Source organism: Neoarius graeffei, chromosome 13 (assembly GCF_027579695.1).
Source record: "Neoarius graeffei isolate fNeoGra1 chromosome 13, fNeoGra1.pri, whole genome shotgun sequence".
NCBI classification, from domain to species: domain Eukaryota; kingdom Metazoa; phylum Chordata; class Actinopteri; order Siluriformes; family Ariidae; genus Neoarius; species Neoarius graeffei.
This window is the reverse complement of record NC_083581.1, coordinates 71,388,658-71,416,230: the sequence shown is the minus strand read 5'-3', so window position 1 is coordinate 71,416,230 and position 27,573 is coordinate 71,388,658. Positions and strand designations below refer to the sequence as shown.

Genomic DNA, 27,573 nt, shown 5'->3' with positions numbered 1-27,573 from the left:
CTAACAACAGAGAAACTAAGATTTCTGTCTCCAGACTCTTCTTCCATGCTGCACGCTCGCTACAGTATTTTTCACTCAAACTTAAGTATTCATTTCCCTATGTAGTTTACTTAGTTACTTTTAAAATCAACATCGACAGCTACACACAACGGAGCGACCTGGCAGCCTGCCGGCTAATCCCTTACAAAATCCTTTGCCCTGTTGCTTTTTTGGTGTGTCTGGCTAAATTCCAGCTCAGCTGAAGTCCCAGCTCTAATAGAAACAATTCACCATTGCTAACCACACTGGCAAGATTCTAACATGCAAAAGAAAGATGAGAAGGCAGTAACTGATTACATGTGCATATGAAAATCCCATGGAAAGATAATTCATCCACCATTGGTGAGTAGACTGTAATTCCCAGAAGCCTTATTGGAAACTATTGAAGACAAAGTCTAAATCCAAACACATTTCCACAGCTCTTATTCCCTTGAATTCTCCAAGAGTTCTGCACCCTATAGCCTGCTCTCTTAGTTCAATCCCACTTCTGCAGGGTTTGTGATTGTTAGGAAATAAATAACTTTGTAGCTGGCAGTTTCCCGTTGCTGTCTCTCGAAGCTTTCCACTCCGACAAAGATCAGCTATCATTGATGCACTCAGTGCAACCTGGCCTGTTATGAAAGAGCTGCTAAGGGACTCAATCCAAATTTGAGGATCTGGATTATGAGTGGGCTGTAAAGTGTGCTGACTGAAAGACAGGATTTGAGGGAGAAATATAAATATTAAGGAACACCAGCAGTATGGCCCTGGCGACTTGTCCAGGGTGTACCCCGCCTTTCGCCCGTAGTCAGCTGGGATAGGCTCCAGCTTGCCTGCGACCCTGTAGAACAGGATAAAGCGGCTAGAGATAATGAGATGAGATGAGATGAGATGAGATGAGATGAGACCAGCAGTATGGAAGACTGATTGGCGTAAGAAAAGATAATGATTAAGAGAAAGCGCGGGACAGTCTCAGTTCAAAATGCAGCATCTGCTTGTGATTTAGAGAATACTGGCACAGTCCTGTGATTCCAGTGAAGCCACCAGAAGGCATTCCTAATCTTTAACAGATGGGTGGTCTCCAGTGCTTCCATCCTTCTCTGAAGTAACGAGAGCCGGGGCCTCCGCATCCTCAGCAAGGCATGGAAACTCCACCCTGACCCTTTTAAATATTATTAATGTGCCATTTAGATTGCATAACCATAATAGAGACATCTTCGAATTCAGCAAGACTGGTCTTGAGACCTTTCACTAAAGTAAATACAGTTTGTAAACCATTAGCAATTAAATCCACAACTTAGGCACAGCTATTAGAAATCTGAACCCACATAATCCTGTGTAATTAGAGTGCAGGGAAACTCACGTCAGCAGAAGACAACACTGGCTGGTTATGATATGGCTTAGATAGACGTAATATTTAGCCGATGAGGTTTTGGCAGCATGAACCATATAAGTGGTCTCGTCTGAAATAAACTTTGTCATCATTTTTGCCCCTGCTATATACAGTACTTTGTATGCTATCCCATCATCTGTCCATATGGTGCAAACCCTAGTACCCAGTTCCCTCAAGCTAGTTACAAAGCCCCTTTTGTTCCATTGCACTCAAGGAAAAAGTGAATGCACGCAAACATTTCCTCAGCAAAATAACTATGGCTGTATTCGATAGGCTTTTTTCTGACTTTTGGGAAAGGCAAAAGGCTTAGCTGCCTTTTCCAGGCATCTGGAAGTTGTTCTCAGTAACCACTCATCAGATTTTGCTATCGAACATTAGCAGGGCATATTACTTCACCGGTTTGATTTGGCCGGCCTGATTATCACCACAGGCTGGCAGTTAGAGGGTGTGGTTCATTAACCTCAGGATTACCACTAAAAAAAATCCAATCTGATAAAACCCATGCTACCTCTAGTTATCTTCAAAACATGTGGATTACCTCTTAATTGTGTGATTTGGCTGCAAACTAAAAGTTGCAGGTCAAGAATAAGCTGTACTAACATCAGATCTTGTGTATGCAAGAGATGTATTCAATTTACATTAATGTTTTGGTTCATGCCAATAGTCATTGCATGCAATACAAGCCTGTCTAATGACAGAAATGCTGCTCCTAGTGGCTATTAAGAGTAATGACAGGCTTGTAAGCAAGAGCAATGCTAATCAGGGATGGATCTAGGCCAATACAACCGATGCACATGCATCAGTCAGAAATATATGTGCACCACTTGGCATTGGTCATGGGGCATTTGTTTACTTTACTGCTAGCCAGCTACATGGGCTATAGCCATGCTCAACCAACAGACCAGTGGTTCAGGATCTGACCACCTGTGGTAAGCGGTGATGCTTACCTGACCAAATTACCTGTATTCTCACGATGCTTTCTATTCTTCGTGTACAAGTGATGCCATGCTTGATGTTCCAACCCGGAAGTTCGCCATGTTGGATGATAAACAACCAGGAACCAGCGCTTCTTGTGTGAGCTGCTGCAATGCATTGTGATTTTCTTTTGATTTCTTCAAAGGCAAAGAAAGACAATGCCTACTTTGTGTGCGGGATAAAATTGCGGTAATAATGCTACTCATGACAAAGAGAAACAGTTCTTCAGAAAGAATTCCCAAAATCATTAAAAATGGCAACAAAACAGATGAACTGTCCAGAGAATGCCATGCGTACACTGTGGTTCAAAAACATACATCATAAGGACTTAACTGAGGAAAAAGCTAATTACACCCGCATGTGTGTGTGGTGACCACTTTATATCTGATAAGAGTTCATTGCTAATTAAAGCTCTGTGTTGATTAAAATGAGCTTTTGAGCTTTAGCGTGAACATGCTTTTATCTGCTTTTCACCTTGCAGGAGCACCAACAAATCTACGTGAGAAAACAAATCCAGATTGGGCACCGATACTCAAATTCGGACACAATAAGATCAAGATGAAAACTCATCCCACAGGATCAAGAAGCAACAGGAGAAATGGAAGATCTGCCAAGAAAGCCAGATGAGAAACAATGCAAACCTTAGCGAGTTTGGAAACATAAGGAGAATAATGTGGGTCAACTTTGCCAGTTGATATATTAGCAGTGCCATTCCAGTAACCCAGTAACTTCCTTCTACTTATGCACGCTTTGTTTTACAAACATACAAATGAAATTGTGCCTGAAAGCCTCCCAGCAGAGATACACACTGAAAGTGGTTTCCAGATGGAACTCACTGGGTTACAAATATCTCAGATGGAGCAGTGCAATAGAGATATGACTTGTGGATTGGTGGAACGTATGAAAAAATATTGGAAACTGATCTAACTTGATAAGATTGCCAAAGTATGCTGTGCCTTGTGTAATTTATCTCCATCGATTGTTCCTTTTGATTAGCATGATTTTACTTTGTGTATGAAAAGAAAACAGAATTAGCATAAAATATTACTACTTGCTTAGTGATGTTTTTCTTGCATGCTTTTAGACTGTGTGTGTACTCTATTTTCTCAAAGATCTTTATTGTTTGAAATGTAAAAGTTTATTGGGTTAATAATATAAAAACAAGAATAATTAGAATATTAAAATGTGTTAATAAAATATACTACTTTTGTTCTTGCATTCTGGATTTGTATATCATCCAACATGGCAGCAGGTGCATACGTCACACTGTTTTTGTCATGTGGTTACACACGAAGACTAGCATGACCCAAGAATTTATGTACATACAGTATGTTCCTGGTGGATACTGTAGAATAATGTCGTAGTTGTGCTGAGTCTTTTGTAGATTTTCTTATTTCTGTGGTAAAAACAACCCTGTTAGTCAGCAGCTCTAGTCTGTCACAGCCAAAAGGCAATAGGAGTAGACTAGACCCAAAAACAGACTCACGTGCACTTGGAGAGAAGAAGGCAGGTCTTAATCCGAATAGTGGAGGAGTGGAGGGGAGGAGCAGCTGACGGGAGAAATACAGGAAGGGTTAATTAGGGAAAAAATCGAGACTAGAGATCAGCTGTCAAATGAGCGTGAAAAAAAAGGAAAAAGCATGATAGAGTCCAGAAACGCAGCCCCGCAATGGGAAAAGAGCTCTCAGTTCAAAAAACAAAGTTCAAAAGTTCAAAAGTTCAAAGAGATTCTGTGTCAGAAGAAATGCACTCACAGTCCCAAATAAGAGGTAAAGAAATCCACAGAAAGAGCGAAGTTACTCCACAGCGCAAAGCAAAGTAACAAAATAATCGAATACAAAACCACGGGGGAAAGGTGAAAAACCATATACTGAGGTGAAGACAATCCTGCACCAAATGAATATCCGAGCAGTACAATATGGAGTCATGGATGAGCTGATGAGAGACAGGTGTGCTGGCCGCAACGCAGGAAAGGCTCAGGGAAAAAACAGGGAATGGAGTAAAATATCAGATCAGGACCTAGATGTTCCCGGCTGGCTCGTGACAGTACGTACCCCCCCCCCCCCCCCAAAGATGCCTCCAGGTGTCCCAGATGGGGTCTCTGGGTTCTTGCAGTGGAAGTCCCTGATGAGTGAGGCGTCCAAGACGAAGCATGCTGGGACCCAACACCTCTCCTCTGAGCCATATCCATTCCAATCAACCAGGTACTGCAATCCCCGACCTCGCCAAAGGGCCTTTAGTAACTTCTTGATGGTGTAGGCTTCACCTGGGGGTGATCAATGAACCTGGGGGGAGGGGGCTTGGAGGGAGGGGAGAAGGAGCTGGAAACCAGGGGTCTTAGTTGAGAGACATGGAAGGAAGGGTGAACATGACGCATAGACCTAGGTAACCTCAGCCTGACAGTAATGGGGTTGATAACTTTGGAAATGGGAAAAGGACTAACAAACCTGGGTGTCAGCTTATGGGAGGGGGTTTGAAGGGGAAGGTTGGCAGTGGATAACATAACCTTCTGTCCAAGGCGGTAGGCCAGGGCTGATGTGCAGCGTCAGTCCGCCTTCCTCTTATAAAATTGGCTGGAGTGTAGTAGACAATGCCTGGCATTTACCCACACCCTGCAACAATGTTGGATGAAGGCCTGGGCTGAAGGAACAGATGCTTCCTCCTTTTGCTCGGGAAAGAGAGGTGGCTGGTACCCGAGACAACACTAGAATGGGGTCAATCCAGTAGAGGATCATGGGAGGCTATTGTGTGCATACTCAATCCAAGGCAAGGCCTAGCTCCAGGAGGATGCGTTGACCGAGGTCAAGCATCATAGGGTGACCTCTAGGCTCTGGTTGGTGCGCTTGGTCTTACCATTAATCTAAGGATGGTAACCTGAGGAAAGGCTAGGGGTGGCTCCAATTAGTTTACAGAACTCTTTCCAAAAGTGAGCAGAAAACTAGGACCTCTGTCAGATATGATGTCCAGTGGCAGGCCATGGATCCTGAAAACATGATTAATAAGGAGCTCAGCAGTCTCTTTAGCAGATGGCAGCTTGGGGAGGGGGAAAAAATGAGCTGCTTTAGAGAAACAATCAACAATAGTTAGGATACAGGTGTTACCCTTGGAACTGGGGAGACCAGTGATGAAATCCACAGCAATGTGGGACCAGGGACAATGAGGGACAGGTAGCGGTCTTAATAGTCCAGCCATGGGCTAGTTAACGGTCTTGCTTCTGGAACACACATTGCAGACTGCCACAAAAGTCTTGATGTCCTGCTGCATCATAGGCCACCAGAAGCATTGCCTTATAACGGAGGAGGTTCAGGCCACCCCAAGGTGACAAGCAAGAAGAGAACTGTGCCCCCACTGAAGCACCTGGAAGCGTACACCAATGGGTACAAACAGAACATTAGGTGGTCCATTACCTGGGCCTGAATCGCTGGCCAGGGCCTCCTAGACAACCTTCTTAATGTCGAACCAGGCAGCAGCCACAAGGCAGTGAGCAAGGATCGGTTCTGTGGCGTCTTGCTAAGAGTCAGGTGAAAACTATCTGGAGAGGGCATCTGGCTTGACATTCTTGGAGCTTGGTCTGAAGGAATGCACAAAGTTAAAACATGAAAGGACTACCTGGCTTGGCATAAATTAAGTTGCTTGGCAGACTTGATGTACTCAAGGTTCTTATGGTCAGTCCATATGATAAAAGGGGTCTCAGTCCTCTCTAACCAAAGTCTCCAGGGCCAACTTGATGGCCAACAGTTCTCGATCACCTATGCTATAGTTGCGCTCAGCTGGAGTCAAGCAGTGTGAGAAGAACACACAGGGGTGCATCTTGTCATCCTTAGATGATCTCTGGGACAGGACTGCCCCTACTCTCATATTGGAGGCATCCACCTCAAGCACGAACTGAGCTGTAGGGTCTGGGATGATAAGGATGGGAGCAATGGAAAACTTGGTTTTGAGGGATATGAAAGCATTCTCAGTGTGGTTGCTGCAGAGAAAGGGGCGCTTGGAGGATGTGAGTTCTGTAAGAGGGGCAGTGATGGAGTTATAATTCCTGATAAACCTTCAATAAAAATTTGCAAACCCCAAGAAGCATTGCAGCTCCCTGTGAGAGGAGGGAGTGGGCCAGTCCAAGACTCCCTTGACTTTGTCCGAGTCCACTTGGACCTTACCTGGGGAGATGATAAAACCCAGAAATGAGATTGTGCGTTTATGGAACTCATATTTCTCTGCTTTTGTGAAAAGTTGATTTTCTAGTAGCCGCTGCAGAACCTGTTTGACGTGGAACCAGTGAGCTTCGAGCATGGAGAAAAAGATCAAGATGTCATTGAGGTATATGAAGATTAACTGGTTGATGAAATCTCATAAGACATTGTTAACCAGTGCTTGGAAAACTGCTGGTGCATTAGTGAGGCCGAAAGGCAAGACCAAGTATTCGTAGTGGCCAGTGGGTGTATTGAAGGCCGTCTTCCACTTGTCCCCCTCCCTAATGCATACCAGGTGATAGGCATTGTGGAGATCCAGCTTGGAGAAAAATTGGGCCCCTTGCAGCAACTCAAAGGCCAAGGACATGAGAGGAAGCAGGTAGCGGTTGTTAATGGTGATCTCATTTAAGCCTCAATAATCAATGCATGGCCTGAAACTTGTCCTTCTTGATCACAAAAAAGAAACCAGCTCCCGCTGGAGATGATGAGGGGCAAATGATGCCAGCCACAAGAGACTGATATATATTTGTCCATGGCCTCTCTCTCGGGGTCGGGGGGGGATAAATGCAACCCCTGGGGGGAGTGGTACCAGGAAGCAGGTCAATAGTGCAATTGTAAGGTCAATGAGGAGGGAGGGAGGTGGCCCGGGCCTTACTGAACACGTGACTAAGGTCCCGGTATTCCACAGAGACATTGGAAAGATCAATGGACTCATCAGGGCTGGAGACTTGGGAGGTGAGGGGAATCTTGGCAGAGGACAGGCAGGTGGCCAAGCAGCAGGTACCCCAAGAGAGGACTGTATCATTACTCCAATTCAGGTGGAGATTATGCAAGCATAACCAAGGAAGACCAAGACCAATAGACTCATGAGAGTTATTCATGGTGAAGAAAGAAATAGACTCCATGTGGTTCCCCAAGATCTTAAGCGTGAGTGGCTCTGTGATGTGTGCCATTGAGTGCCCTGCTGGTTAGAGGGTAGTCTAACTTCCATAGGTTGACCCCCAGCTCTTCTGCAAAGGAGGTTCTGATGAAGCTTTTGTCTGCCCCAGAGTCAATGAGCGCCTTTACTGGGTAACACCTGTTCTAAAAGATGATCTTAGTGGGAAGCACCAGCCTCTTGGCAGGGGAAGACTGCATCAGTACACCCACCCATGTTCCTGCTGCTACTGGTGGGCAGACCATTTTAATGGGTAATGAGAGACGAAATATCTGAGTTTGTCACAATAGTTTGTAGTAGTTTGGGTGGCACGGTGGTGTAGTGGTTAGCACGGTCGCCTCACAGCAAGAAGGCTCTGGGTTCGAACCCAGCGACTATCAAGGGCCTTTCTGTGTGGAGTTTGCATGTTCTCCATATGTCTGCGTGGGTTTCCTCTGGGTGCTCCGGTTTCCCCCACACTCCAAAGACATGTGGTTAGGTTAATATGGGATGGCCTTGGGCTGAGGTGCTCTTGAGCGAGGCACCTAACTCCCAACTGCTGCCTGGGCGCTGTTAGCATGGCTGCCCACTGCTCTGGGTATGTGTGTGTGCTCATTGCTCATGTGTGTGTGCATGTGTGTGTTCACTGCTTCAGATGAGTTAAATGCAGAGAGGAAATTTCACAAGTGTGTGATGAATAAAGTTGTGCTTTCTTTCTTTTCTTTCTTTCTTTCTAAACAGGACCTGATCTCACGACAGCGCCTTCTCTCCTCGGGGGTGATTTGGGTTCTGCCTAGCTGCATGGGCTCCAGTTCAGGGGAAGCAGTGGCCTCAGATGAGGAAGCAACATCCTTAAGTTCAAACCTGAGGTTCCTTCTCAGGCTCCATTGGCATAACCGGGTATCCACCTGACCAGCTAGGTCCATGAGGCCGTCCAAAGTCTCAGGTAGGTCATGAGGGGTGATCTCATCCAATACAGAGTTGTTTAGTCCATGAAAAAACGCATTGTACAAGGCACTGGCATTCCAGTCCACAGCTGCAGCCAAGGCACGAAACTCAATAGCATAGTCATAAACTGGCCGGCTGCCCTGCTTGAGCTCTATAAGTTGCCTAGCTGTCTCCTTGCCCTTGGGCGACCAGTCAAAAACCTTTTGCATCTCCTCAGAGAATTCCTTGTAACTTGAACAGCAAGGGGCCCCAACATCCCAGACTGCTGTTCCCCACTCCCAAGCCCTTCCAGTCAGAAGTGTGATGACATAGGCAACTCAAGAGCTCTCAGAAGGGAAATTGGAGGCCTGGAGTTCCATTGACAAGGAGCACTGGGATAAGAATGAGCAGCAGGTCCCAGGCTCCCTATGGTAAGGCTGCGGGGGAGGCAGACGTGGCTCTCGGAGGGGTTGTGGAGCTGGAATGACTGTTGGAGCAGTGGGTGAGCTGACTGGCGCAGGTGTCGGTTGATGGGAGATGACATTCTGAAGGCTTTCCATCTGAAAGGAGAGTTTCTGTAATGTGTCTGTGATGGCCTTCAAGCTCTGATGGACAGCCGCAATCTCCTGCTGGTGATAACACAGAATAGAGCCTTGTTTGGTCAAAGCAGCTCTAACTGCTTCAAAGTCTGCTGGGTACATGCCTCTGGCGGGATTCTGTCATGGCCAAAAGGCAATAGGAGTAGACTAGACCCAAAAGCAGACTCACGTGCACTTGGAGAGAAGAAGGCAGGTCTTAATCCGAATAATGGAGGCGTGGAGGGGAGGAGCAGCCGACGGGAAAAATACAGGAACAGGTAATTAGGGGAAAAAATGGAGATTAGAGATCAGCTGTCAAATGATCATGAAAAAAAGGAAAAAGCATGACAGAGTGCAGAATCGCAGCCCCGCAATGGGAAAAAAGCTCTCAGGTCAAAAAACAAAGTTCAAAAGTTCAAAGAGCTTCCGCATCAGAAGAAACGTGCTCACAGTCCCAAATGAGAGGTAAAGAAAGCCACAGAAAGAGCGAAGTTACTCCACAGGGCAAAGCAAAGTAATTAAATTATTGAATACAAAACCAAGGGGAAAAACCATATCCTGAGGTGAAGACAATCCTGCACCAAATGGATATCCGAGTGGTATAATATAGGGTTGTGGATGAGCTGATGAAAGACAGGTGTGCTGGCTGCAGCATGAGGAAGGCTCAGGGAAAAACCAGGGAATGGGGTAAAAGATCGGATCAGGACCTAAATGTTCCCGGCTGGCTTGTGACATAGTCCAGTGTGTCAGTAGTTTTTCTGTTTAATTTTTTTTCTAACAGAAAACTTTTATAATTCATATGAACTTGTTACATTGTTATTAAATGTGATTTATGTGTGCAATACAAAAACACTGCTCAAACAGTACAATCCCGATTCCAAAAAAGTTGGGACAAAGTACAAATTGTAAATAAAAATGGAATGCAATAATTTACAAATCTCAAAAACTGATATTGTATTCACAATAGAACATAGACAACATATCAAATGTCGAAAGTGAGACATTTTGAAATTTCATGCCAAATATTGGCTCATTTGAAATTTCATGACAGCAACACATCTCAAAAAAGTTGGGACAGGGGCAATAAGAGGCTGGAAAAGTTAAAGGTACAAAAAAGGAACAGCTGGAGGACCAAATTGCAACTCATTAGGTCAATTGGCAATAGGTCATTAACATGACTGGGTATAAAAAGAGCATCTTGGAGTGGCAGCGGCTCTCAGAAGTAAAGATGGGAAGAGGATCACCAATCCCCCTAATTCTGCGCCGACAAATAGTGGAGCAATATCAGAAAGGAGTTCGACAGTGTAAAATTGCAAAGAGTTTGAACATATCATCATCAACAGTGCATAATATCATCAAAAGATTCAGAGAATCTGGAAGAATCTCTGTGCGTAAGGGTCAAGGCCGGAAAACCATACTGGGTGCCCGTGATCTTCGGGCCCTTAGACGGCACTGCATCACATACAGGCATGCTTCTGTATTGGAAATCACAAAATGGGCTCAGGAATATTTCCAGAGAACATTATCTGTGAACACAATTCACCGTGCCATCCGCCGTTGCCAGCTAAAACTCTATAGTTCAAAGAAGAAGCCGTATCTAAACGTGATCCAGAAGCGCAGACGTCTTCTCTGGCCCAAGACTCATTTAAAATGGACTGTGGCAAAGTGGAAAACTGTTCTGTGGTCAGACGAATCAAAATTTGAAGTTCTTTATGGAAATCAGGGACGCCGTGTCATTCAGACTAAAGAGGAGAAGGACGACCCAAGTTGTTATCAGCGCTCAGTTCAGAAGCCTGCATCTCTGATGGTATGGGGTTGCATTAGTGCATGTGGCATGGGCAGCTTACACATCTGGAAAGACACCATCAATGCTGAAAGGTATATCCAGGTCCTAGAGCAACATATGCTCCCATCCAGATGATGTCTCTTTCAGGGAAGACCTTGCATTTTTCAACATGACAATGCCAAACCACATACTGCATCAATTACAGCATCATGGCTGCGTAGAAGAAGGGTCCGGGTACTGAACTGGCCAGCCTGCAGTCCAGATCTTTCACCCATAGAAAACATTTGGCGCATCATAAAACGGAAGATACGACAAAAAAGACCTAAGACAGTTGAGCAACTAGAATCCTACATTAGACAAGAATGGGTTAACATTCCTATCCCTAAACTTGAGCAACTTGTCTCCTCAGTCCCCAGACGTTTACAGACTGTTGTAAAGAGAAAAGGGGATGTCTCACAGTGGTAAACATGGCCTTGTCCCAACTTTTTTGAGATGTGTTGTTGTCATGAAATTTAAAATCACCTAATTTTTCTCTTTAAATGATACATTTCCTCAGTTTAAACATTTGATATGTCATCTATGTTCTATTCTGAATAAAATATGGAATTTTGAAACTTCCACATTATTGCATTCCGTTTTTATTTACAATTTGTACTTTGTCCCAACTTTTTTGGAATCGGGGTTGTATAATATTAATAAAAGAAGCATCATCGTACATGGTGTGTTGACTTGATTATGTACATTAGCATATCTTAAAAACAAAAATCCATAGTGATCTGGTAAAATTAGTGAAAATAGTTCTGCAACTGTGCATCTGTTAGATTCTTGGGCTGGATCCATCCCTGCTAATAGCTTTTGGATGATCAAAACAGTGACTCATGTCAGATAGAGTGGTGGGTAGATGACGCTACAATCATTAACTCTCACTGTGGAGGAGCTGCGTTTATTCTTGACTCCAGTAACCTTGCTATTTCTGTTGATTGCAGCATTTGCCCATTCTGTTCTCAGCTGAATCTGGAAACTTTACCACTGTCAGATATGATGGATTTAAATCTTGTCCAAGTTTAGCTGAACAGGACCAAATAAGGCTTCTAAATCTTACCTTCTTTGTCTCTTTGCCCTCTCTCAGGGCTGTCCCGAGATGCCTGCTCCCACTCGAGCCTTTCCAGATCCCACTGAGTCTTGCCTGCTGCCTTTTGTTCGCCATCCACTGGCAGCTCCTCTGTGCCCTCTGAGTTCTGAAAAAAAAACAACAACACATAAGTACATAAATGCAGGAAAGAATGTGCATAATTAAGTTATTCCATGAAATCGAGTCATACATGACCTGATAGCTATAAGCCATGTACGACGAGATTGAGTGGAATAACTGTTTTATTATATCCACACTCACTGGATTTTGAGAAACAGAACATTTTTATTTTATTTTTATTTAAATGACAAAATCATTTTTGCTTAGAATGTAAACAAACTGGCAAAATGACAGTAGCAATTTGTGGAAAATGCTATAATAATAACAACAATTCTTCAAAATAAAAAAAAAACGTTCTTACCGTACTATGAAATACTTTCATTCCATATTTTGTTGGTTTTTGCGTTGTTGTTTTTTTTTTTTGTATTTTTTTGGGGGGGGTTGTTTTTGAGAAGAGGTTTTTAGTTCATCCTCGGTTGATTCAGCAACACACTCCGCCATTTTGTTTTTCTCTACTCACAGTATATGAGCTGATAGCCTAGTAATAAAGTAGCCAATCAGAGCACACGATTGCCAGTGAATGTGGATAGAATAATAAAATTTATAACTTTTAAGCCAACACTCGCCTTCATATTTGTCATTTGTTGCATTTACATTTTATAATTGTGGTGTTCATGAGGTAGCAACTAACCGACTATAAGCTTGAGATGTGGAGAATATTTCATGGCATCCAATCAAGAGGCTTAGTCAAGGAAGTAGCCAATCTACTACACCACTATTTGTGAAGTATAAATGATCTGCTGAGCTTCAACATTTCATAAATGTACTTAAAATATCTCTTGCATCTATAACAGACTTTATTTTGGCAGAGTGAGTGGAACTGAAAGTGTGCACTATAGATACTGGGTATATCTATATCTATAGCAAACAACTCTCTAAGGCTAGCAAGAACTAGAGTTATGTCCAGGGTTACCACAATTAATACACCGTTCTTAGTCATAGTGAAAACCACATATTTTCCATTACTATGCTGTGGGAATGGGAGCAAAATGGCAAAGTAGAAATGTTAATTGTCCCCCTGTCAACATAGTAACATTTATGGAAATCTTTTATCACAGCTCTCGTGGGAATCAGAACCATCAGGTTTATGTGTTGTGACCGGACATAACATTGCTGTCAGTGACGTAATTGACGATGTAGTGATATTGTGACAGCACTACTCATACTGCCTTAATGTAAAGCACATGGCAGTAAACTCAATAACAACAAGCAAAGAAAATCTCAGCAGATGTAATCGGAGCACCGTATCCACAGGGTATACATTCCAACATCTAACACAGAGAGCCGAAACTGGGGATAGAAGTGAACCATATATAAAGCTTGCTTTTCATACATACAGTCCTGTGCAAAAGTCTTCGGCACCCTTCTTTTTTCCATACAAACTTTGTTATCGATTTCTATTTTATGACTTCTACATTATCGAGTCAGTACAAAAACCTTTTAGAGTTCCAAACGTCCGTCTTCCAGCACAAAATTAAATGCTATAGTAAGAAAAAAGTTTGTATCTGAGCAGCATATTCCATAAGAGAGCACTTTTCAGATTAAAAAAGAAAACATAATGAAGCCTACTGGGTTTTGCTGCCAAATGAAGAAGCGAGTGTGACAGTCAAAGTGTCCAGAAGAACTGTGGCTGGTTCTGTAAGATGCTCAGTAAAACCTACAGCTCATTTCCTGAGACTACTATATTTTTTTTAAAGCAAATGGTCGTCTCACACCAAATATTAACTTTGTTTCATTTATTATGGCTTACTGATTACTGTTTATAGTATTTTTAATGTTGAAACATTTCATTTCATTATTTTTAAGCTATTTTTAGTCTATGACATTTCTTTACATGTGCCTAAGCCTGTACATACCTATGATAAAGTTTAATTTATAAACTAGAAGAGCACTCATTAGAGTGCATACCTCCACCAAGCCACATACTGTATTATCCACATCAAAATCGAACCACTTGAACCTAGGATAATACTAAAGCTGTATACCAAAGTTCATCAAAATCTGTTCATTACTTTTTGAGTTACGTTGGAAACAGACAAACAAACAAACAGATGCAAAAACATAACCTACTCCAACAAAGTTGGCAGAGGTAATTACACACAATATGAAATCAATAACAGTAACTAAAAATAAAATAATATATTGTAATAAAAGTTATGTGAATGTCATCTCTCTCTCTCTCTCTCTCTCTCTCTCTCTCTCTCTCTCTCTAATTAACAGGGTTCTGGCATTTCCATATAATATAGTTTTGGTATAGAGATGGATGGAAGTGTGGACACTTTTTATTTACACAGGACAGTCGAAGCAATAAAAAACACCAGGCATGAAAACATGACAGTAGAAGTGAAGACCACAAGGAGCATCAGCATGGAAAATAAAAACAAATGCAAGAAAATCTAACAGAAGCTGGGGTTTAAATAAGACACGTAATAAGTGAAAGCAGGGTGTGTGGGAATTGTAGTTCGAGGGGTTATGCTTGTTGCCTGAACCCGTGATTACCAAGTCAGCAGATACAGTGTTCCTACTGTATAAGTAAAAAATGTTAGAAATAGCCTTTGCTTGAACAAAACAAATGTTCAGAAACAGGAAGACTCATATCTCAACAGAGACGTGATGCAGCTTGATTCATGCCATGTTGCCAATTAGCTAATGTCTCAGCTTGAGCTTTTCACAACAATAGACTTACCAGCTTGTGAATTATATGTCATATCTGCTTTTGCATGGTTAATCCAGGCACTGGGGGTGCATAAGCGTACTCTTGGTGCCAGTCCCAAGCCCGGATAAATTGGAGAGGGTTGCATCAGGAAGGGCATCCGGCGTAAAACTGTGCCAAATCTAACATGTGGAATGAAAAGAGAAATACCATACCGGATAGGTCAGGGCCCGGGTTAACAACGACCACCTCTGGTACTGTTGGTCAATAGGGTGCCGGTGGAAAGTGTGCTACTGTTGCGCCAATACGGAGAAGGAGAAAGAGAGGGGGGAGGCATGTTAGGAGAGAGCGTGAAAGATGGAAGGGAAGGAGCTTAGAACTGAGGGTAGGAACACTGAATGTGGGAACATTGACTGGCAGAGCGAGAGAGTTAGCAGGTCTGATGGAAAGAAGGAAGTTGGACATTTTGTGTGTGCAGGAGACGAGGTGGAAAGGAAGCAAGGCCAAGAACATTGGAGATGGATGCAAGTTGTTTTATTATGGAGTCGATGGAAAGAGAAATGGTGTTGGTATTGTTTTGAGGGGAGAGTTGGTCAACAGTGTGATTGATGTGAAGAGGGTGTCAGATAGAGTGACAGGCATGAAGTTGGAAATTCAAGGAGTGGTAATCAATGTTGTGTGTGCATACGCCCCACAGGTTGGATGTGAGAATGAAGAGAGTCTTTCTGAAAAAAGATGGATGAAGTGGTAGAAAGTATACCGAGGGAGGAGCGCGTGCTGATAGGCGCAGATTTCAACGGACATGTTGGCAAGGGAAACAGAGGAGATGAGGACATGATGGGCAGATATGGTGTAAGAGAGAGAAATGTGGAAGGGCAAATGGTGGTTGATTTTTCAAAAAGGATGAATTTGGCAATAGTCAATACATACTTCGAGAAGAAAGAGCAGCACAGGGTGACGTTTAAGAGTGGAGGAAGATCTACACAGGTGGACTACATACTCTGCAGAAGGGGTAACCTGAAGGAGATTGGAGACTGTAAAGTGATGGCAGGGGACAGTGTAGCTAGACAACATCAAGTGGTCGTGTGGAGGATGAACTTGAAAGTGAAAAAGAGGAAGCGTGAAATAGTGGAGCCGAAGATTAAGTGGTGGAAACTAAAAGAGTTTAGAAGGAGTTTAGGGAAGAAATGAGACGAGCATTGAGTGGTCATGGAAGTCTGCTGGAAGATTGGAATACTACTGCTGTACTAGTAAGAGAGGCAGCAAGGAAGGTGCTAGGGTGGTCATTGGGAAGGAGGAAGGAAGACAAGGAGACATGGTGGTGGAACAAAGAAGTGCAGGAAATTATAAAAGAGAAGAGGCTAGCAAAGAAGAATTGGGATGAGCAGAGAGATGAGGAAAGCAGGCAGTTATACAGAGAAACGAGACAGAAGGCAAAAAGAGCTGTAGCGAAGGCGAAAGCAGATGCATACCAGGAGTTGTACAAAAGGCTGGAGACCAAAGGAGGAGAGAAAGACCTGTACAGACTAGCTAGGCAGAGAAACAGGGAAGCGAGGGATGTACAGCAGGTAAGAGTGATGAAAGATGTAAATGGAAATGTGCTGACAAAGAGAGCGTATTAAGAAGGTGGAAAGAGTACTTTGAGGATTTATTAAATGAGGAGAATCCAAGAGAGAAAAGGTCAGATTCATTGGAGACAGCAAATCAGGAAGCAGAGTTGGTTAGTAAGGATGAGGTGAGGGCAGCCATGAAAAGAATAAAGCCTGGGAAAGCAGTCGGACCAGACGGTATCCCAATTGAGGCTTGGAGATGTTTGGGTGAGACGGCTGTGGAGTTCCTAACGAGATTGTTTAATAAGATCCTAGAGAATGAGAAAATGCCAAATGAATGGAGAAAGAGTGTGCTAGTCCCAATATACAAGAATAAGGGAGATGTACAGAGCTGCAGTAATTACAGAGGAATAAAATTGATGAGCCACACCATGAAGTTATGGGAAAGGGCATTAGAGGCGAGATTGAGAAGAGAGGTAGCAATCTGTGAACAGCAGTACGGGTTTATGCCAAGGAAGAGCACGTCGGATGCAACTTTTGCTTTAAGAATGTTAATGGAGAAGTACAGAGAAGGCCAGAGAAAGCTACATTGTGTGTTAATTTCTGACAATCCAGAGCCAAGGCCAGGGAGCAGACGAACAGGCTAAACCGACTGTCTGCTAGCTGCACAGAGTCGTCACTCAGGGTCCACTACATCGAGACTGTGTCTGTTCCCCGAGCTCAACAAAAAGGTAGAAATATTCAGAGAGTTTGTTCCAGTAACCTAATCAATATAAAATTAGATCATACTGACTGTACAGCTGCTGCCAGCACCTTTGATCTAAAGGTGGGGCTATTAAATATTAGATCTCTTACATCTAAAGCGCTAATGGTTAATGAACTCATTACTGATCAGGAGTTTAATGTACTGTGTTTAACAGAAACATGGATTAAGCCAAATGAATATATAGCATTAAATGAAGCGAGTCCTCCTGGATACAGTTATATACACCAGCCTCGTCTAACTGGCAGAGGAGGAGGCGTCGCAGTTATTTATAACGATTATCTAGGTGTAACACACAAACCTGGTTATAAATGTAATACATTTGAAGTTCTTCATACTCATATAATGTATGTAGCCTCGAAAAATAAGTCTACCCAGTTAATTCCATTGCTTATTATTTACAGGCCCCCGGGGCCATATTCTGAGTTTCTTTCTGAATTTGCAGATTTTATCTCAGATTTGGTTATTTCCTTAGACAAAGCTTTAGTTGTCGGAGATTTTAATATTCACTTCGATAACCCAGAAGACCCTTTAAAAACAGCGTTTGTGTCCATCTTAGATTCAGTCGGGATTAAGCAGAATGTCATAGGACCAACCCATAATGGTGGTCACACCCTTGATCTAATACTAACATTCAGATTAAACGTAGAAAATATAGTCATACTTCCACAGTCTGAAGTTATCTCAGATCATTGTCTCATCTCATTCAAAATATGTCTGAGTAATAATATATGCACCTCACCACGCTACTGTATTAAACGTACTTTCACGTCAACTACTGCACAGAGCTTTATAAATGATCTCCCAGAGCTGTCAACTTTGATTGGGTCACTGTCAGCCCCAGCAGAACTTGATCAGGCAACTGAATGCTTAGAGTCAACATTCCGCCATACTTTAGATAATGTAGCTCCTCTAAAAAGGAAAATGGTCAGAGACAAAAAATTAGCACCCTGGTATAATGATGACACTCGCACATTAAAACAGACCACTCGAAAATTGGAACGTAAATGGCATCAAACAAAATTGGTAGTGTTCAAATTAGCTTGGAAGGAGAGCTTCCTGAAGTATAGAAAAGCTCTTAGTGCTGCTAGAGCAACATATCTCTCCTCCCTAATAGAAGATAACAAAAATAATCCTAGATTCCTATTTAATACTGTAGCAAAATTAACCAGGAATAAGTCCACTATAGACAGATGCACACCTGCAGTATGTAGTAGCAACGACTTCATGAATTTTTTTAATGACAAAATTGAGAATATCCGACAAAAAATTCAAACTACTAATTTAAGGTTAGACAATGAAAGTGACCTTGTAGTTAACAATATAACTGTATCAGATCATCAGTTAGAATGTTTTACTCCCCTAAAAGAAACTGAATTACTTTCATTAATCTCTGCATCAAAAGCCTCAACTTGCGTACTAGATCCCTTACCGACACATCTATTCAAACAGATAATGCCTGGAGTAATTGAACCGCTTCTAAAAATAATAAATTCTTCTCTTATGATTGGCTATGTACCCAAATCCTTTAAATTAGCAGTTATCAAACCCCTGATTAAAAAACCTGACCTTGATCCCTGTCAGCTGTCCAATTATCGGCCAATATCAAACCTCCCCTTTATCTCCAAGATCCTTGAAAAAGCTGTGGCACAGCAGTTATGCTCATATTTACATAGGAATAACATCCATGAAATGTATCAGTCAGGATTTAGACCTCATCATAGCACAGAGACAGCACTGGTTAAAGTAGTAAACGACCTACTGTTGGCGTCTGATCAGGGCTGTGTCTCGCTACTTGTGTTGCTTGACCTTAGTGCAGCATTTGATACCATTGATCATTCCATTCTTCTGGATAGACTAGAAAATGTTGTGGGAGTTAAGGGAATGGCCCTCTCCTGGCTCAGGTCTTATCTAACTGATCGTTATCAGTATGTTGATATAAATGGTGATATTTCTAGACGTACCGAGGTAAAGTTTGGTGTTCCACAAGGTTCTGTCTTGGGTCCACTGCTTTTTTCTCTATATATGTTACCTCTGGGCGATATTATTCGTAAACATTGTATTAGTTTCCACTGTTATGCTGATGACACACAGTTGTATGTCTCTGCAAAACCTGATGAGAGACACCAGCTTAATAAAATTGAGGAATGTGTTAAGGACATTAGACACTGGATGCTTATAAATTTCCTTCTGCTTAACTCTGACAAGACTGAAGTACTTGTGCTAGGACCACATACAGCTAGAAGTAAGTTTTCTGATTACACAGTAACTCTGGATGGCCTTTCTGTTTCTTCACGTGCAGCAGTAAAAGACCTCGGAGTGATTATTGACCCCAGTCTTTCATTCGAAACTCACATTGATAACATCACCCGGATAGCTTTCTTTCATCTCAGAAATATTGCAAAGATAAGAAATTTAATGTCATTGCATGATGCAGAAAAACTAGTCCATGCTTTCGTTACCTCCAGGTTGGATTATTGTAATGCCTTACTGTCTGGATGTTCCAATAAGTGCATAAACAAGCTCCAGTTAGTTCAAAATGCCGCAGCAAGAGTCCTTACTAGAACTAGAAAATATGACCACATCACGCCTGTCTTATCCACACTGCATTGGCTCCCAATCAAATTTCGTATTGATTATAAAATACTACTATTGACCTTTAAAGCACTAAATGGTCTCGCACCACAGTACCTGAGTGAACTTCTGCTCCTCTATGACCCGCCACGCCTACTTAGATCAAAAGGTGCAGGCTATCTGCTGGTACCTCGTATAGTGAAGGCTACATCAGGGTGCAGAGCCTTTTCTTACAAAGCCCCACTGTTATGGAACAGCCTTCCAAGTAATGTTCGGGAATCAGACACAGTCTCAGCATTTAAGTCTAGGCTGAAAACATATCTGTTTAGTCAAGCCTTTTGTTAATGGTGTTTATGAGGTAAAGGAGTAGATCTGGAGGGTCCTCAGACATAGAGTGTTTTGGTAAACTGGGATGTATGGATGCTGTCAGTCCCCACTCGCTTGCTCACTCGAGTTTGTTGACGGTGTAGTGGCTGGCTGCTTTATGTCCCGGGGCTCCCTCATGCCTGTGTTACCTTCTGGCTCTCTCCTTTTAGTTATGCTGTCATAGTTAGTTGCCGGAGTCCCTGCTTGTACTCGGTGCAATATGCATACTGTTCCTACTTATTCAGGTGACATTGGGCATACCTAACCACCTGTGTTTTCTTTCTCTCCCCCCCACCCCAAATCTGTCCCTCTGAGTTACATGGAGTCAACAGGAAATATTTTGGTGGAGACGGTGGGGACCTCGACTGGCTATCGTAGCCTGCAGGGAATCGGCTGTCAGACATTCTGTCGCATGTCCCAGACCCGGTGAAATGTAACTGAATTGTCTTGGCCAGGCCTAAGGGTCCCATCTGCATCTCATCATTGCTGAGGAGTGTGCTCCCATCACCCAATCAAGCATCCAGCCAGAGCAGGTCATGATCTATTTTTTACCATATTAACATGCCATTGTGTGTTATGCCTGATGTAAAGACTCTCGTCTCTGCGAGCCTACCACACAGATTTAATACTTGTCATTTTTAGGGCATACCTAACAACGTGTTTTCTTTCTCTCTCTCTCTTCCCCCCCCCCCCCCCCCCCCATCTGTCCCTCTGAGTTATATGTTGATCCTGGGATTGAGATGCTGGCCTCTTCTGCCCCTCGGACCTGCTTGATCCATCCTGGTGCCCTGTGTCTGGTCGGAGTTTTATCGCCCCACTCCTGTGAAGGACGGCCCCATGAGGACAGTTGAGTGTTATACCTGTTAAAACTGTTAATATTATAGTCAGGCTGTCTGTTGTTGCCCAAATGAGGATGGGTTCCCTTTTGAGTCTGGTTCCTCTCGAGGTTTCTTCCTCATGTCGTCTGAGGGAGTTTTTCCTTGCCACCGTCGCCACAGGCTTGCTCATTGGGGATAGATTAGGGATAAAATTAGCTCATGTTTTAAGTCGTTCAAATTCTGTAAAGCTGCTTTGCGGCAATGTTTATTGTTAAAAGCGCTGTACAAATAAACTTGATTTGATTTGATTTGATTTGATTTGTGTTTGTAGACCTGGAGAAGGCATACGATAGAGTGCCGAGAGATGAGTTATGGTATTGTATGAGAAAGAGTGGAGTGAATGAGAAGTATATTAGAGTGGTGCAAGACATGTATGAGAACAGTGAAACAGCAGTGAGGTGTGCAGTTGGAACAACTGAATGGTTCAAGGTGAAGGTGGGACTGCATCAAGGATCTGCTTTGAGTCCTTTTTTGTTTGCCATAGTGATGGATAGCTTGACGGACGAAGTGAGGCAAGAGTCACCATGGAACATGATGTTTGCAGATGATATTGTGATATGTGGTGAAAGTAGAATGAAGGTTGAGTTGGGTTTGGAGAGATGGAGGTATGCATTGGAACGAAGAGGAATGAAGGTGAGCAGGAGCAAAACAGAATACATGTGCATCAATGAAAATGGGGATGAGAGTGTAGTGAAGATGCAAGGAGCAGACGTAAAGAAAGTTGGTGAATTCAAGTACCCGGGGTCAACTGTGTAGGAAAATGGGGGCTGTGATAGTGAGGTGAGAAAGAGAGTGCAGGCAGGGTGGAGCAGTTGGAGAAGGATTTCGGGAGTCATTTGTGATCGGAAAGTCCCAGCAAAAGTGAAAGGTAAGACGTATAAGACAGTAGTGAGACCAGCTGTGATGTATGGATTGGAGACCCTACCCTTAACGAAGAGACGGGAGGCAAAGTTGGAGGTGGCAGAGTTGAGGATGTTAAGGTTTGCGATGGGAGTGACCAGGTTGGACAGGATAAGGAACGAGCACATCAGAGGGACAGCACATGTAGAGAGCTTGGGAATTAAGCTAAGAGAGATGAGACTGAGATGGTATGGGCACATCCTGAGAATAGATGCAGAGCATGTGGGAAGGAGAATGTTGAGGATGGAGCTGCCGGGCAAACGAAAACAAGGAAGGCCAAAGAGGAGATACATGGATGTGGTGAGAGAGGATATGAGAGTGGCAGGTGTGGTAGAGAAGGATGCAGAAGACAGGGAGCAATGGAGAAGAAAGATCCGCTGTGGCGACCCCTAATCGGGAGCAGCCAAAAGAAGAAGAAGATCTGCTTTTGCATGGTTCATACTCCGTAGCATTCTGTTAAATACAGTCAGGTGGGAATACACGATATCTGTTACTTTTCCGTTATGGAAAACATGTTATCTATTCTGTGTTGTTTTTACCTCATGCAGTAACAAATTTCATACGTGAAGGGGCTTAACTAGATCCCTGACAATATATTCCTTCTTTAAATGTTGACCAGCTAGCTGACTAATAGGTAAGGTTAAATAAAGTTAGGAATGAAGCTAAACAGCTTCATGTAGTTGGCACCGCATATGATCAGAACACGAATAAAAGTATTTTGTTTTATTTGTGCATCCCTTATGCATGTTTGTGAACGCAAAATAAAAATTTGTGCTCAAACGGTTTTAGAGAAATTGACGATTAAATGTTTTAATAACGTGACATCACCCAGCACCCCATTAATAACTCCAAATGACTCCAGATATGTCTAATTAATTTGTCCATCATTAACCCTAACCTTCAGCTTAATGGTTAGTTTCTCCAAAATTGTTTGTGCAGAAACTTTTATTTTGCCTGCACAAACAATGCACAAATTAATGAAAATACTTTTATTCATGTTCTCATCATATGGGATGCCAACTTCATACAGCTAAGGCTACAGTCACACTACAGCTCGCAATGGGTTTGCAAATACTCAGTGATGAAAAACTGTTAGCATCACCACCAATTTTGTGATAGACGGTGAATGTTCCCCAAACTTCGCAAGTTGTTTTTTTGGTGTGTCTCCACCTCGTGAGAAAAATTTTAATGCATGCATTGAAATTTGGTGGCGATATTTTCATCGGCAAACTAAGATGGGTTTGGGAATACTTCCCGAAGCTCAGGGACGCGTCACCACCAAACATCTTATTTTCATTGATAACCCATCGTAAAGCATCGCGAGCTGTATTGTGACTGTAGCCGAAGATAAACAACCAAAAAAGTTTACATTAGCTGACCAATAATGCAATTTTATCTATTGCTCACCTTATACCCTAGCTAACAGGAAATGAAAAAGGTTATAAAATTATGCATGAAGCTAGCACATTGTTAGCTCTTTGTGTATATATATATATTTTTTAAACATCCTTGATTTTTCTTTTCAGACTGTACTAACATCCCAACAGAGTTGTTAAATTGATGGTATTTTTACTCCCTAACCCTGTGAACTAGCATGAGGATCTGTTTTTGACTTCAAAGATACTTCAAAGCACACTTATCACTCTGGATAACAGCATCTGCTATATGTTGTAAATGTAAATGTAACCAACAATAGCCAACTAACATTAGCTAACCACTAGAAAAAAACATATTATTTATTTTATTCCCTAGATAACATGTACTGCTATAATTAGTTAGCCAGTTTAGTAATTAACGTCGTATGAAACACACCAATCCATCCATCCATCCATCCATTTTCTTCTGCTTATCCGAAGTCAGGTCGTGGTAGCATCAGGCTAAGCAGGGTATTCCAGGCGTCCCTCTCCCTAGCAACACTTTCCAGTTCCTCCTGAGGGATCCCAAGGCGCTTCCAGGCCAGATGAGATATATAATCTCTCCAGCATGTTCTGGGTCTACCCCGAGGTCTCCTCCCAGTTGGACATAGTCTCAGAACAGGCCTAGTTAATTTCTGACAATCCAGAGCCAAGGCCAGGGAGCAGACGAACAGGCTAAACCGACTGTCTCCTAGCTGCACAGAGTTGTCACTCAGGGTCCAGTACATCTAGACTGTGTCTGTTCCCCGAGCTAAATAAAAAGGTAGAAATATTCAGAGAGTTTGTTCCAGTAACCTAATCAATATAAAATTAGATCATACTGACTGTACAGCTGCTGCCAGCACCTTTGATCTAAAGGTGGGGCTATTAAATATTAGATCTCTTACATCTAAAGCGCTAATGGTTAATGAACTCATTACTGATCAGGAGTTTAATGTACTTTGTTTAACTGAAACATGGATTAAGCCAAATGAATATATAGCATTAAATGAAGTGAGTCATCCTGGATACAGTTATATACAGGGTGCGATTTGTCAAAAAACCAGAAGGGGGGATGTTTTTTTTTTTTTAATCATGAAACGTCACAAAATTAAGGTAACAATAGGCTAACAGCTCAATAACATCCGATGATATCAAATGAATAACACTAAATGAAAACGAACACTAAACCAGAAATAGTAAATTCATCTTCCTATCTCTCTGACTAAATACACGAACACTAACACACAACAAAGTTCGCATTGCTTGTCGCGTTGCTGTGATGTTTCTCTCCCTCCGGATTAAATGGACAGTGACTCGAAAATCACTAAAATACATGAATACTAAATGAACAGTTTGCGCTGATGGCGCAGTTCATGTGGCCTTTTCTGCTTTCCCGTCGGTGCGCTATCCGCCGCGTTTCGCCCTTCTTTAATCCACATTTCTGCGAGTTTCTCAGCAGGGAAGGAACGCACGTCTGGCCCATTGACAGCGAGGAAAAGAAGGCTGTCAGTGTGGATACATTCATTCTGTTGCGCTCATCAGTAAGGATGTGATTCATGGCGCTAAATCCATGTTCACACTCTGGATATTGTTATTATCTACAATGTATCTATTTGCTGGGGACGTTCGTGAACATCAAAGCTGCCACTTCGGGTCATTTTGAAAGTGAGTGCAATGTAGACCATAGAAAACTGTCACAACATGCCTGTCATGTCAACTTTTTTTTTTTTGGTTTGTTTGTTTTATTGACGGGGTTGTCCCCGAGGATTTTTTTTCAGCAGAGATAAAAACCAGAGGGGGGGATGATCCCCACCATCCCCCCCAGCAAATCGCACCCAGGTTATATACACCAGCCTCGTCTAACTGGCAGAGAAGGAGGCGTCGCGGTTATTTATAATGATTATCTAGGTGTAACACAAAAACCTGGTTATAAATTTAATACATTTGAAGTTCTTCCACGGGCGATTGCTCTAAGACAACGAGGGAGGCTCAGCCTCCTCTAAAAATGACGAACATCGTGTAGGATGAATTGTGCTAGGCTTATGTTATAGCCAACCTTATAACATTGCTATTTCAGATCCAGAATCATAGAATTCTATGTGCTCAACCCAACTACAGTGCGAAATCATTCCGTTATAACGTTCCCCAGTTCGCCTAATGTGTGTGTGAGTTTTTTCCCCCTCGTGACAGCGCGATGCAGCCCAGCCTCAGTGGACTTCAATGGCATTCGGGAGCTATGCGCTTTCAATATCAAAATGCAAGATGATTATTGGATAAATACTGCGAAAACGCCCGCCCACCGGACTCCCAGCCTCAGTGGACTTCAGTGGCATTTGGGAGCGATGAGCTTTTCAATATCAAAATGCAAGACGGTTATTGGACAAATACTGCGAAAACGCCCACCCACCGGACTCCCAGCCTCACAGTGGGAGGGACATGGCAAAGCTTTCCGCGAGGAGACTGGTGATTGGTGAAAGCGGCCGGATATTTTCTTTGATTGACAGCTCGTTTCAAATATAGACAGGCAGCGGTGAATCTCAGTTCAGTCCCATGCGGATTCACAAGTGCTGTGGTGTATTGTAAGAGATCAGCTTACATTTCGATTTCATTCATTACATACGGTTTCTACCAGCTTTTTTAGTTTGTATACATTTTCATTGTAAATAAAGTGTAAATATAGTGTTGTCAAGTTTGCTATCTTAGTTCCAGAAATTTCGTTTATTTGAGTGACTGAACTTGAACTTGAGGGGGCTAGTCAGCTAGCAAGAAAGCTGCGCACGGATGCCAAGCATTGCTGATTTAATTTTGGCAAAGCCATTTGCCAGTCTTCCTTTTGGGGAAAAAATTAAAATTAAAAAGCAGGGTAGACCAACGCCTCAAATTGACTTGGTGAAAAAGGTAGGGAATAATACTCGTTCCTTTCAGCTCTCCTGGTACGAGAAAGTGAATTGGCTAACAGCAAGTGACCCACATCAACAACAGTAAATAGGCTACTTTAGTAATATGTCATGGATGGACCAAAAATATAGAATCTATTTAAAATGTTTATGCTGAGTATATTATATTAGAATATATATTTTTCTGGATATGAATTAAACACAGCTACAATTTGGAAAACATTTTTAAACAAAAACACAGCCGAGAACATTTCACACTACAGACCTGGATTAAAAGTGAAGGGTTATCAAAATTGTCAATAAAACATTTCTCAGTCAAAATAAGTAAAATATAGGGAAAGTGTCATTGAATGAAATGTGTGGCACCCAGCTCTATGTTTGGCTCCCCAAGGTCAGTGCTTGTGCCTATTCCAGAACACTCTGCTGTTACTGCTGAGGTTCCTGACAAAGAGCTGCTTTCAATAATGTTAAATTTTTAAACAACATGCCACAATTTTAAAATATAAAATGTTAAAATATCCCCCCCAACACCACCATCATGTATATTGGACAGTAGGCTAATGGGCCAAAAGAACCTGTTATTTCACAGTTTGTGACCCTGCCAACAATCAGCCAGATCATGGTATGGGCAAAATTGATGTGTTTTTTCTTTTAAAATCTGGAAATATCGTAACCGACCAGCCTCCCCTGTTTGAAAGACTACCAGCCGCCACTGAGTTCTTCATACTCATATAATGTATGTAGCCTCGAAAAATAAGTCTACCCAGTTAATTCTGTTACTTATTATTTACAGGCCCCCAGAAAGAAATTCAATCTCATCTCATCTCATTATCTCTAACCGCTTTATCCTTCTACAGGGTCGCAGGCAAGCTGGAGCCTATCCCAGCTGACTACGGGCGAAAGGCGGGGTACACCCTGGACAAGTCGCCAGGTCATCACAGGGCTGACACATAGACACAGACAACCATTCACACTCACACCTACGGTCAATTTAGAGTCACCAGTTAACCTAACCTGCATGTCTTTGGACTGTGGGGGAAACCGGAGCACCCGGGGGAAACCCACGCGGACACGGGGAGAACATGCAAACTCCACACAGAAAGGCCCTCGCCGGCCCCAGGGCTCGAACCCAGGACCTTCTTGCTGTGAGGCGACAGCACTAACCACTACACCACCGTGCCGCCCAAGAAATTCAATTTCTTTCTGAATTTGCAGATTTTATCTCAGCTCTGGTTATTTCCTTAGACAAAGCTTTAGTTGTCTGAGAATTTAATATTCACTTTGATAACCCAAAAGATCCTTTGAAAACAGCATTTGTGTCCATTTTAGATTCAGTAGGGATTAATCAGAATGTCATAGGACTGACCCATAATTGTGGTCACACCCTCAATTTAATACTAACATTCGGGTTAAACGTAGAAAATATAGTCATACTTCCACAGTCTGAAGTTCTCAGATCATTATCTCATCTCATTCAAACTATGCCTGAGTAGTAATATATGCACCTCACCATGCTACTGTATTAAACATACATTCACATCAACTACTGCACAGAGCTTTATA

The 27,573-nt window shown here is 42.6% G+C and overlaps 1 protein-coding gene across 3 annotated transcripts in view; it reads right to left on the bottom strand.

Moving 5' to 3' along the window:
• arhgef25a (Rho guanine nucleotide exchange factor (GEF) 25a) overlaps positions 1-27,573 on the bottom strand; it is a 301,768-nt gene that overhangs the window by 250,015 nt on the left and 24,180 nt on the right. For all 3 annotated transcript variants that reach the window (XM_060938474.1, XM_060938475.1, XM_060938478.1), the window contains exon 2: positions 11,883-12,018. In XM_060938474.1, the coding sequence (XP_060794457.1) occupies positions 11,883-12,018 (136 nt within the window). The remainder of the gene's footprint in view (positions 1-11,882; positions 12,019-27,573) is intronic.